The sequence below is a fragment of the Balaenoptera musculus genome, chromosome 18, assembly GCF_009873245.2.
Source record: "Balaenoptera musculus isolate JJ_BM4_2016_0621 chromosome 18, mBalMus1.pri.v3, whole genome shotgun sequence".
NCBI lineage: Eukaryota > Metazoa > Chordata > Mammalia > Artiodactyla > Balaenopteridae > Balaenoptera > Balaenoptera musculus.
Window position 1 is genome coordinate 76,119,013 of NC_045802.1, and position 12,994 is coordinate 76,132,006.

General features: G+C 36.1%; 1 protein-coding gene across 1 annotated transcript in view; it reads left to right on the top strand.

The window, feature by feature from the left end:
* Positions 1-12,994, top strand: part of MYO16 (myosin XVI) — a 543,552-nt gene that overhangs the window by 345,993 nt on the left and 184,565 nt on the right. Inside the window, exon 20 of the mRNA XM_036831092.1 lies at positions 59-200. Coding sequence (XP_036686987.1) covers positions 59-200 — 142 coding nt within the window. The remainder of the gene's footprint in view (positions 1-58; positions 201-12,994) is intronic.

The window sequence follows — 12,994 nt, forward strand, 5'->3', positions numbered from 1 at the left end:
GGCTTCTGAACAAGGGAAAGTCTTGTGCTTATGCCTCCTCCCCTTCCTGCTCTCCCAGGAGAGACGATCACACGGCGACACACCATAGAGATGGCTGAATTTTACCGGGACCTCCTGGCCAAGTCCCTGTACAGTCGTCTGTTCAGCTTCTTGGTGAATACGGTGAATTGTTACCTTCACAGTCAAGAGGAGCCCAGCAGGTAGGTGTGATGGACGCTGGTGATTATGGTGATTCCCATAATAGCGACTTAACTAGGCTCGCTCTTAAAGATGCTTCATAATCCAGTGTCACCCACAGGTTAAACTATCATTAAAACATTTCATTTTAGCACGATGATTTTACTTCAAGGATTTGATTGACTAATTTTAAGGGATTTAAGCCCCCTCTGCCCATACGCACACCCCTGGATAAATTAATCAAATCATCTCTCGTGCATAGAGACGCAAATGCATTCTCTCTGGACTGAAGGCATCTATGGCCTTTTAATCACCAAGAAGTATAAAAAATGTATAAATCTGGGAAGAAGCACTTCAGTCCGTTGAGAAGCCCATGTCTCTCTAGAAACAATTTGATCATGTGTTTCAGCTCGGTAATTCCTCCTGTTTTCTTCACTTGTTTTGTGGATTATTTGATGAAGCATCTCTATGGTAACCATTTTGACTCCTGGCCTTAGTCATCTTTAAGGAGTAGTGTTTCAGGGCTGTTTGATCATCTAAAAATGATAGATCTTCTTGGCATCTTGTCGGTGGAAAACTTTGTTAATATTCTTGTCTCCAATAATGACCTTGGGCAGGGCAGGCCATTGGGAGCAAAACTGCATCCAGAAGTCTTTACACGTATGCTGGTCTTTGAATGAAACCTCTTGAGGATTTCTTTGTTGTCCATGCAGACTGCACCAAATTCCTGAAAACGGCTCCTTTTAGAGGTTACTTGGAAAACATTAGGACTAATATGTATTAATGAGAAAGTTCTTAAATAAATCCAGATATCTCAGAAGATTTCAAGGACAAAGGCGTACTAAATCCTCATTAAAATATGCACATAAAAAATCCACTGCAGGAGGCTTCCCTGGTGGCGCAGTGGTTGAGAATCTGCCTGCCAATGCAGGGGACACGGGTTCAAGCCCTGGTCTGGGAAGATCCCACATGCCGCGGAGCGACTAGGCCCGTGAGCCACAATTACTGAGCCTGCGCGTCTGGAGCCTGTGCTCCGCAACAAGAGAGGCCGCGATAGTGAGAGGCCCGCGCACTGCGAGGAAGAGTGGCCCCCGCTTGCCACAACTAGAGAAAGCCCTCGCACAGAAACGAAGACCCAACACAGCCATAAATAAAATAAATAAATAAATTAAAAAAAAAAAATCCACTGCACATTCATCAGCATGTTCAACATATAGTCTGTGACTTGAGGGTCGCTATAGCGTTACCTATGTTTTAGCAGATATACATTGATACTGGATGTGGTGAGGATTCTGGATTTTATTATTTCTTACTCTCAATTTGTGATTTCCCTTTAAATTTGAAGATTATTCACAGGACAGTACTAGTAGGCTAAGACTAACAAATTAATCTTGTATAAAATCATTGGCAGCTCTGCTGAAGTTGACGTTGAAAAAATTAACAAATAAATCCAGCTGCACGTAAAAACTTATAGAAAATTTCCATTTGCCATTTAAATCTTACAGAGCCTTAAATTATATAAATGAAAAAACTTATACAGAGTCAAGATTTTTGACTGCACACAGAGAAAATGAAAACATAAACCTTGGAAAACACATTACTTCCCTTTCAGTGGGAATATTGTGTCATCGTGCAAATTTATGATATGAGTCTTGTCTTTATGATTCTTTACTAAGCAAATGAATAAGGACAAGGATTATTGGAAAATTAGAGGTGGATTAATGTATCATAAGTTTAACTTCTAAAAGACAGTTTTCTCATTTGAGTCATAACTCCCATGTTTTCTTCTCTATTTCTCCCATGGGTCACCCAAACCTGAATTTAAATCCAAAAATAATGCAAAGAAAGGTTATGTTTGCAGTATTTCTAATTCACGGAAATTCACAGAAAGCTTAAAGATTTGCAGATTTACAGACCCATTTCCTAAGTCACAGAGAAGTTTCAAAATTTGTATAAACTTAGAATAAGCTTTTATTGTTTATGAATTCCCCAATTTCTTTTGGAAATTTTATAATTGTGTTAGAAAAGATTATATTAAAATATATATATATTCCTGTGGTTAACATGGGCAGGCACCCTTGATGTTGATGGGAAATATTTTTCACACTATGTAATTTTTGTAAAATTTGCAAGAGAGAATAAATATAAATAAGATATACTCTCACAAGTTATAAAGGGAAGACAAGTGAAATTTAAGCAGATGACATGTTTGTTCTTAGAATGCTGGGTTCATTTTCTGGATTATAGCAAAATAGGTACAATATAAATAATGTTACACATTTTAGAAAATTCTACTTCTTCTACCTAGATTCCAAATAGGTTTATCATCCTTGTGATTGTGAAATGAGATAGAGATTCTTGCTAAGGTGTAGCGAATAATAATAACTTAAAAATGTTCAAATGATAAATAATTTTTGCATCTCCTAAAATTGGACCTGTTTCACAATTGCTGCACTTACATTCCCAGGATTGAATTATCAGTGTTAAATTTGAAATTATTATTTTTCCTGAATTGAGATCTTCAGTAGATTTTTGGTGTAAAGTTGCCTATTGCAGAGGCACCTGTAAGTTAAGAGAGTCTTGGACAGGCAGAGGGGTTGTGGAAACTTCGGGAGACGTCTCCAAATGTCTTCAGGCACGGAAACCTACAGTTTATTTTAACTCATTTTCATCATGAGTTCTGACTGCAGTGGTTTATATATACGGGGACACCTGAGAAATATAACCTATGGAACAATCCCCTTTTTATCATAGAAGCACCCTAACATTAAGTAGACTGAAGGTTATAAATAGATGAAGTTTAGGAGGTAACTCACTAGAGGGGTATTGGAGATATACTTTATTTATTCATTCATTCATTTATTCATTGATGGCTGCATGATCTGAAATCCACATTTTTGGAGAGCACAATTTGGCATGCAAATATAATACAGTAAATAAACTGAGTTTCAAGCATACATATGGAGATTTTTTTTTGTTTGTCACTGAGCCTTCGGGGTCTTACATATGCTTATACTATGTTACATTCTTTTGATATTTTAGTTGAGCTAAACATAAACATGTTAGTAATTTATGATTAATTACATTCTGCTTCAATGAATTATAGAAACTTTGGGAGAGTTCTCCAACTGTCTTCAGATACCAAACCCTACGATTAATTTCAACTCATTTTTATCCTGAGTTCTCCTGTGTCCAAGCCTGTTCCTTTGGACGGCACCTGATTGCAAGAACTTTGGTTGGTTTCCAGGACTATCTGAGGATAAAAGAGGTCACACAAGGCTGTCTGCACAGTGCCTGACACAACCAGAGTGGTTTTGCTACAGTAAAATCTTCGTGGTCGTGGCTGGAAAGAAGGCTTCCCAGTTTATGGCTGTTTATTGTGGAGAAATGAGGACTGAGAAAAAATGCAGAAGGAGGCCATGGTAGAAACCCTAGATACAGTCCAGTCTCTTCGTTTTCCATTGCTTCGGTAATCTTGGTTGTTTGGAGAGTAGCAGATAAAGGAAATAATTTGTTCTTTAAGAATACGAATGCCGCTACTCATGCACACTGCTGGGTAGTTTTGTTTTAAAATTCACATATCAATGCAGTGATTTAATTCTTGAAATCGGATATTTTTGGCATCTTATCCTGTTTCTAAATTCACATGGTTTAATTATAAGAAAATGATTTTGTAAGTCAGTATGGAATGTCCTAGGCGTCCAGAAAGATTTCCATCAGCTTATTGCCACGTGGCGCGGGCGTTCCACAGCAGTCTGGCTGAGTCATCGTAAAGGATGGAGATCTTAATAGTAGGGCCTGATGTCTCACAACTGACAACTCACTCTCTGAAATGAGACAAAAGTGCATGTGCAGTAGGATGTGAATTTAAGGTCCTGTCGGGGTGTCAGGCGAGCACGGTCCTCTCCAGCATCTGACAGCATCAGGTGCATCTAAATGCATGAGCGAATCTGCACTAATAAGATCGGAACAATCAATTTCATATTCATATTCAGAAAAATGACACTTCTTAGGTGAGACTTGCTATTCGCTCTTAATTAGAGGCAACAAATGTTTCATATAGGGAAAAAGTAAGATAGCCTTGAAGAATCTGAAGGCTGGTTTAATCTGTTGGGTAGTCTGTATCTGGTCTGAATACTGCCTTCCTGAATGGCAGAGAAGGCTGATCTCTACCTTGATGCTCTGAAATGAATGTAAGGTGAATTAGCTGGGTTAAGGGGATTTACGGCTTAAGTTTTCATTTGGGAATTCTCCTTAGTTTTGTTCTACTGAGAATTCAGTTTGTATACTATTAGTTATGAATAGTTAGCGGTGTGTATGCACGTTTGTTGAATTTCCAAGGATTTTAAACAGAGAGTGTTTTGCTGTATATTATATTGAAATGATATCCAAGTTTCTTATGATTTCCATTTGTTTCTCATTGATGCAGTCAGGTAGCACTTAATGTACTTACGGAATGTTATAATGTATTTGGACCTTTTTTTAGGTCGAAGTCCAATTTGAGAATCTGATGAATGGCATAAACTCACACACAGTTTTCCATATAATTTGGGGGACTTATAGGCTCTCCCCTCAAAGAAATAAATGTTCCTGGACTGTATTAACTTCTCAATTTGTTGATTAAACAAGTTAATAAATTCTGAAATAATACCACCAATGTGGTTCATAGTCCCCTGGTAGTTCTTGAGGATTTTTAAGTCAAATTATTTTTTTTTGTAATGATTTTGTTGTTGACCTTTTCTTAAATAGAAAATTATCTTTTTAATTTTAGATGAAATATGTGATTTTTAAAAACCTACACTGAGATACCACCTGATAGACAAGTAACGTAATTTTTACTACACTAATGTGACAGTAAGAATGTTAATCTTTTTAAGATTATTTTCAGCGGATTAGATTTGCAGCTCTAAGCGAGCATTTGTCAAGGATCTCATCCATCAGAGACAGGAAGTCAGTATCTTAGTTTATGAAGCTCTAGGGGCCTGAAGGTGGAGCATCGTCCTCTGCACTGCAGGCAAACCATCAACAATATCTCCTGGATTATGGTTTATACCTACACGGTTTGCATAGATCACCTATAAGTACTTTACCTAGCATCTTAGGACAGTTTTCGAATTCCATCTATAGGTTGTTTTTGCTTTTTGTGCCGGGGGATTTGTCATGATTTCTGAACCATCTCGTATTTCCCAGGATGAAAAAGCCTGAAATTCAAATCAAAGATGTGTGTGTGTGTGTGTGTGTGTGTGTGTGTGTGTGTGTGTGTGATTATTTTCTTCTTAAATTATTTAACCAAAAGGCTTTTTAAAAAAAGTCAGATGCCATCTATGACTTTTTTTTTTTTTAACATCTTTATTGGAGTATATTTGCTTTACAATGGTGTGTTAGTTTCTGCTTTATAACAAAGTGAATCAGTTATACATATACATATGTTCCCATATCTCTTCCCTCTTGCATCTCCCTCCCTCCCACCCTCCCTATCCCCCCCCTCTAGGTGGTCACAAAGCACCGAGCTGATCTCCCTGTGCTATGCGGCTGCTTCCCACTAGCTATCTATTTTACATTTGGTAGTGTATATATGTCCATGACTTTTTAAAAGGACTAGATTGTAGCCATAAATAGTTATAAATGGTTCTTACAAAAGTATAATTTGTTTTATCTTTTGCAAGGAAATGAGGTCCGTCAGGTTAACTCTTTGAGTTGAAAATTTGAGGATTAATCTCCTCCAATGGTGGCAGTCATTGGGCGCATCCCAGGTGATGAAAATCGCCCGTTATTGGGACTTGAAATTCTCAAAACGACCTAAGCGCTTAAGCCCCCCAACCGGAATCCCGCCCTGCTTCCTCACAGATGGTCACCTTCGCCTTAGCTGAGGGCTCACCGTCATTCTCTCCAACGGGAAGGGTTAAGGTGAGCAGTGTTTCCCTCCTTCCTGAGTCAGATGCTGAGGAAAGATTTTATTGAAAAGAAGCCACGCGATTTGTCAGATGTCTGCATGGCCCTACCCCCAACCCCGCCCTGCCAGATCTGTAATGGGACTTGTGTAGTTGTCACCTAACTCCAGATTTAGGTATTTTTTACTCCCTGCGACTGTCCGCATCATTGACTGGCTGGTCTGTATGAATTCTCGTTAGTTCAGGGCGGGGCTCAGTGGGGCTCTGTGACCTCTGCAAAGCAGAGGGATGTCAAAATTAAATACTTTTGCCAACCCACACACCGCTCTCCCAGTCCGCTCAAGGAGTCTCAGTGAGGGAGAGTTTGTAATGCTCCCCAGGATTTTAGGGGCTGCAATAGGTTAAGAAACTATCTAAATGCTAAACCGGGTGATAAGAAAGTGAAGTGTGGAGAAAATGTCTAGAAATTAAATGTTTTTTTCACTGTTATTTTGATAAGAAAATTGGAAATTAATTTCCCAAAGAAAACATCTGAGCATACGATATATTTAACATCACTTGAGAATCCTAAGTAAAATCTCATTCTCTGTCTCTCATTCGATATATATTTTATAAACTGTTAGTAAAAGTTCAAAAAAGGTCATGGAGATTATCTGTCCTCATTTCAGACACAAAAGTCCAAAGTGAAACCTGAAGGAGGGACTGAATGTGTAAATAAATCTGATTAAAACGCAAATATTTACTTATTAGTTTCAACTTTTCCCCTTAGCACTTTACTAAAATGATTATAAAGATTTAAGTTCTTTGATGGATATTACAAGTCGAAAAGAAAGATAATCTAAAAATTTATACCAACAGTCCATACGTAATTAAGAGTTGGTAAAGTATTTTCTATATTGCCTTATTAATTATAATGTAAAGTACTTAATTCTTAATAAATGAATTTATATCATTAATTCCCAAATGCCTTATAGAAATACTAAAACAGCTGCTGTGCATTTGTGAGAGAATGAAAATAGACATTCAATTTTTTTCCATTTATTGTGTGATATCTTTCTTCATTAACTGTATTTGGGGGGGGTGAAAGATTTAATAATCAAGAAGAGTACAAAGGGTTATAGGCAAGTCTTACCTATTATCTAACACGTTTAACGTTTGTCACTTTTGCTTCCGATGTTTTTTAACGGAAAAGAAATAGAAAATTGCAGCTAAAAGCTGAAGTTACTTTTGTTTATCTACGTAAGTCAATTCCTCTCCTTCCTGCCCAGAGACAACAATATCATCAATTCTGTGTAAATTTTCCACAGTTTTAAAAATTAATCTAGATATTGGTGTTTCATAACAAGTATATGACACTGTGAGTCATTAAAGAATTAAAGAAATGCTATCATAGAGTACATTTTACTCTGTACTTCCCTTTTTAACTCCACATAGTTTTTGAGATTTAACTATATTGATACGTAATGAGCTAATTAATTCTTTGTAACTGCTGCACTAATTCCCCTGAAGAGAAACCACAATATCCTCATCTATTTCCTTTTAGATGGACACTTATGTCTGTTTTCATTTCAATTACAGTGTCATATCCTGCGATATATGTTTAGAATTTTCCCTGGGGTATATATTTAGTAGCAGAATTGTGGGGAGAATATTTATTTACATTTCCCTGATTACAAGTGAGGTTGTGCATGGCAATGTAGAGTCTACACTGCCCGGTGGTGATGTGCTCATATGTGTATGGTGATATTTGTTCAGTTATATACAGTGACCTGACTTTAGGGACTTACCATAGACATTCTTTTCCTATTCCAAGGTCATCTTACATTTTTTCCTAAACCTTTAGATTTTCAGTACATCGGGAATTTATTTTTGTTTATATGAGAAATTGATATAATGTTATATTTTAGAGGGATATTCAACTATCCCTATCCCATTTATTAGAAATGCTTTTTCACCTCCTCCTGATGTTTAATCTATTTGACTAAAACTGTATCAATAATATATTGTTTTAATAAGTTCTCATAATAAGTTCTTACTTTTCTTATTTGTTTTGGTTATCTCTGGATCTTTATTTTTGCATATGAATTTTATAGTCATTTTGACTTAGTCCATAAAAGAAATTCATTTGGGATTTTGATGAGAACTACATTTAGAGATTAATTTGGGGAGAATTGGCCTTTTTAGACTGTTGATTCTTTGCTTCCGTAAATATGATCTATATTTCTTTCTGCATACATTCTTTTATTTCTTAAATATGTTTGTGTTTTTTCTATCAATTTCTTGCACACTTCTATTTGATTATTTTCTAAGTACTTTGTACTTTCTCTTGCTATGTTGAGTGCTATTTTTCTATTATATTTTAATTTGTTTATTGGGATACTTAATCTTGAGTTTCATATGTTGATCTTATATCAGGAAACCCTGCTGACTTTTCTTATTAGTTCTAATAATTTTCCTGTGGAATATCATAATGTAAATGATCATAATTATCTTTTTTGTCTTCCTTGTCATTTATGTCTTCTATTTCTTCTTATTTTATTGCATTGGCTAGCACTGCCAATACAATGTTGAAAATTTGTGGTGATAGTAGATATTCTTGTCTTGTTTCCCAATTAATGTAATACCTCTAAATATTTGTCAGTAAGTAATCTGTTTATGTAGAGTTCCAGTAGATAATCTTTGCTAAATGTTTTCAACCATAGATGGATGCTGTTTCATTGAATGTTTTTCTTTTATCTATTAAGATTATTTCTCCTTTTCTTAGCTTATGTGGCAAATTTTATTGATGTATGTTTTTTGATGTCGAATTATTCTTCATTTTTGGTGTAAACCCTATTTGGTCACGATGAACTGAATTCAATTTTCTAGTCATTATTATGGATGTTTGCATTTATTTTCATTAGTGAGATAAGATTTTATTTATTTGTTATATAATCTTTTTTGCTATTACGTCTATGTTAAAGAGTAAGCTGAGAGCAATTCTGTTTTTCTTCTCTTCTAAAATGGTTTGTGTTAAATGAAGATGATATATGCCTTGAATGTCTGGTGGAATTCTCCCTAAAAATTTTTGGAGAGGTGAAGGGAGAATTCACCTATGAATACTATTCTAAAATTTATAGGTCTAATCAGATTATTTTCTTTCTTTTTAAAGTCGTATATATTCTAGACAGTTGTCCACTTTAAGATTTTAAATGTATTCACCAACTAAATCACAGTTTTGTTTTATTTATAATCCTCCAATCAATATCTCTTATAATTCTAGTTTGACAACTTTACATTCCTGACATTCTTTATTTATGCCTTTGCTCCAGTATCATTGGTAAGTCTTGCCTGAAATTTGCCTGTAAGAATTATTTATTTTCAAAAATCAATTTATTTTTCTTGTTGTCATTTCTCATGTTTATGTTATTTATTTTTACTAAGCTCTGCAGTTTTAGGATACCCTATTTTGACTTTCTTTGAAATTTTCTCCTTTTTTTTTTATCTGACTTCCTGACTGGAATGTTTGTTTCATACTTTCTGATGATTATGTTGACCCTGAGCCTATAAAGTATCTCCTGAGTACCTCTTAGTGCATTCCAGGTGATTTATATGTAGCACTTCCTTCGTTTGTTTAGTTCTAAATATGTTGTCTTTATTTTTATTTCAGAGATGAAATAACAAGCAGTTTGTCAGAAAAATAAATTTTGCACACCATGTTTTTCCCTCCTTCATCCAAATTGGGGAACTTTTTCCCATTAAATAATGATATTTCCCAGGGGGCTTGCCTTTCCCTGACACCTATGGGGTCTGCCTCGGAGGGGGGGAGGGGAGGAAGCACCAGAGTGCTTATAACTAAAATAACTTTTTCCATTTTTAATAAAATGCCAAAAATATCAAAAAAAATAATGATATTTCTTTGATTCTTATGAATATGGTACGAGTGACTTCTATTTCTGCATAGACATTTAAACCATGGTGCTTATTGTCATGACAACCAAAACTACACAATTTAGCAAAATATCTAAGACAAAACCTGCTTTCTAAATAATTCTCCTTCTGCTTCATTTCGTTACCAAAACACCCATATGTGTAATGATTTCCTAAAGAGCTAAGAACCTTTTCTCTGTAATTGCACATTTGCTTTTCATTTTTTTGTGAGATACTTTTTTTTCAAATAGAAGGATCCAGAGAAATAAAAAATATGAGAGGTTTACCAAAGTAGCATGTATATTATATTACTCAAAAATTAAATATTACATAATAAATACAAAATGATGGTTAAAAATTTACCACCCTTATTATAAAAATTACCACATACTATGGACACAATAATGGTTAAGTATAAATATTAATCATGATAATGTGATAAATTGTTTCAAGAGTAGTGCATCTTTTTTTTTTTTTTTTTTTTAGTGCAGCTTATTGAACCAATGAAGAGCTACGTATTTTTCCCTTAAGTGCATGTTTTTAGGCGATGGGAGGAAAAAAAGAGATTTCTTTCAGATCTATGAGAATATGGCATTTTTAGTATCGAACAGTAGTGTTTTTCCTTTTTGATAATGGCTATTATGCGATTTGCAAATATTATTTGAGAGTCAAATAGATTCAGTGTACTGTGTAAGAAATTCAGTGATTTATAAGGCTAATACAAACCCGCAAGCATTCTTCTCTAGCTCTTTCTTGAGCCAAGAGTGCAGAGGCTAAAGCTTGTATATTTTATACAAAGGATAAAATTCATCGCATTGCTGGCCGTGCCCACGCTCTTGTTTCATTTCTCACTGGGGAAATGCATTTGGCCTCTTTTCAACCCCCTGATACCCTGCCCTGCTGGATAGAGTTAACCAAATCTCTATTTATTATGCTCCTCTGTGCCTGTCATTTGAGCGTCGTGGCAGTTCTGCCAAAATAAATAACGCCGCCATGCAGCTCAGAGATGAGAGCAGGGTGTCCCATTCTGGGTCTTGGTGACCCTGCCGCTCCCTGAAGAAAACACCAGGAAGCAAATGTCAGTCCCACAATTTAAATATTGTTTGCCTTTTCCTAATATAATTTTCTCATTGAGAAGGATGGGCTTTTCAACGAAAGGACATTTTTAGTTTTTGTCAGCTGCACGCTTTTAACTTTTCTCTCTTCACGTACAGTCTTATTAAAAATACATTTTCCAAGCAGACGGGAGAAGTGGGGAAGGTGCATTTATTGTGGTTATGGTTTACTGGATGTTACCTGTAAGTGAGCCGGGCTTTGAGCTGGAGATTATTACATTTAATATTGACATTAGCATGAGGCAGGAATTATTGTCTCCCCTCTTCAGATAAGGAAACCAGAGTTCAGAGAGGTTGAGTAAGTGGCCCAAGTCACACAGCCAGGAAGAAGTGGTAGATTTGGAGTATGAACCCCAGTATGTCAGACTTGAAACCTTAGTTTTTCCAAAAATGTCTCCCACATTGAAACGGTCAGAAAATGATTTTAAAAAACATAGTTTTAAAGCTACCTTTAAAAAATATAAATGATTTCTTTATTTCCCCCCAAAATTATTATTTAAAGTTTAACATATCTATATATCGACGTGTCCCTGAGGGTAAGACTGTCCTCTGTTCTTTGTATCTGGGTCTCTAGCACCCGGCAGAGTGCTTTGCAAAAGTAGGTGCTCAGTACATATCCCTTCAAAAGGTGAGTGAGCTAATAAATAAAGTAGTTAAAAGCCACTCTCAAGTGAAGAAGTGTTGGTAGATTGCAAAAATGGCCCCAACTGCTTCTTCTCTGCATCCATGCCCTGTCCAATACAGCTTTGACGCTTCTCTTATCAAGAGTTTAGGTCTGTTTTCACTTCCTTCGAATTTGAGCTGCCCTTGTGACTTGCTGTAGCCAAGAGAATACAGCAAAAATGATGACGTGCCAGCTCTAAGGCCTTGCACTAGTCTAAGATCCCGGTCATTGCCACTCGTGCGTAAGCCCGGGCTCTCCTGCGGATAGCGAGAGCCACTGTTAGCCAGCCAGGAGCCGGCCAACCCCAAGGCATTTAGCGGAGGAGGTTATCCTGGACCTGCCAACCCCCCGCCAGGCCACCCACGCTGACAAAAGGACTTAGAACCATAATAAGTACTTCATGTTTTTGGGCACTGAGTTTTGGGGTGACTGGTTACCCAGCAATATCCACTTGCTACAAGTCACTATCTAACTAATTTAACTTTGAACCACAAGTTGTGAGCACGTATACTTGAAGGTGATTGCTGGAAAGACAGGTGTCCATTTCATAGGTGGTTTGAGGGATTCTGAGATGATCTCCCATCCCAGTACTTTCACACTCTCTCTCCATCATCTTCTGGGGAGCAGTAAAGTCATAAACTTTTGGGTAATAAGAATTTATGATTTTCAAACCTTACTATTAAATTGCGAAGGTATCCTGAAGTGCTCTTTAAAATCTTAAATAGCAGAAACCCCATAAAAAGGGGAGGAGGGCAGTGTATTCAAAGAGAATTATTATGAAAGGAGAAAAGGAACCCTATTAAGAAAAGCATGATAATTTTGCAGTTGTGTAGCAAATCAGCAGGGTGTATACCTTAAACTTACAGAATATTGTATGTAATTAAATCTTAGTGAAGCTGGCGAAAAAAAAGAAAAGCATGATAAGTGAAAAATGAAACAGCACTTTTTACTGTAGTTTACAACTAGTGGGTTGAAATGTTATGTAGATCTCATGTTTTGTGTATGTGTTATGTATGTTCAAGTACACGGTAGTTAATTTATGAATACAGCAACTTTATCTTTTAGTTGGGTTTTAATTTTTTAAAAGGGTGCTAGAAATCAAGAGATCTGGATTTCTATTCTGAGCCTGACACACATGAATGAAATTGTTAGTAAGACATTTATGTCTTGTGAATATTAATTTTCTCAGTCTCTGAAACTGTGATAATCACATTTCATTTACCTACAAATGGAGCCTT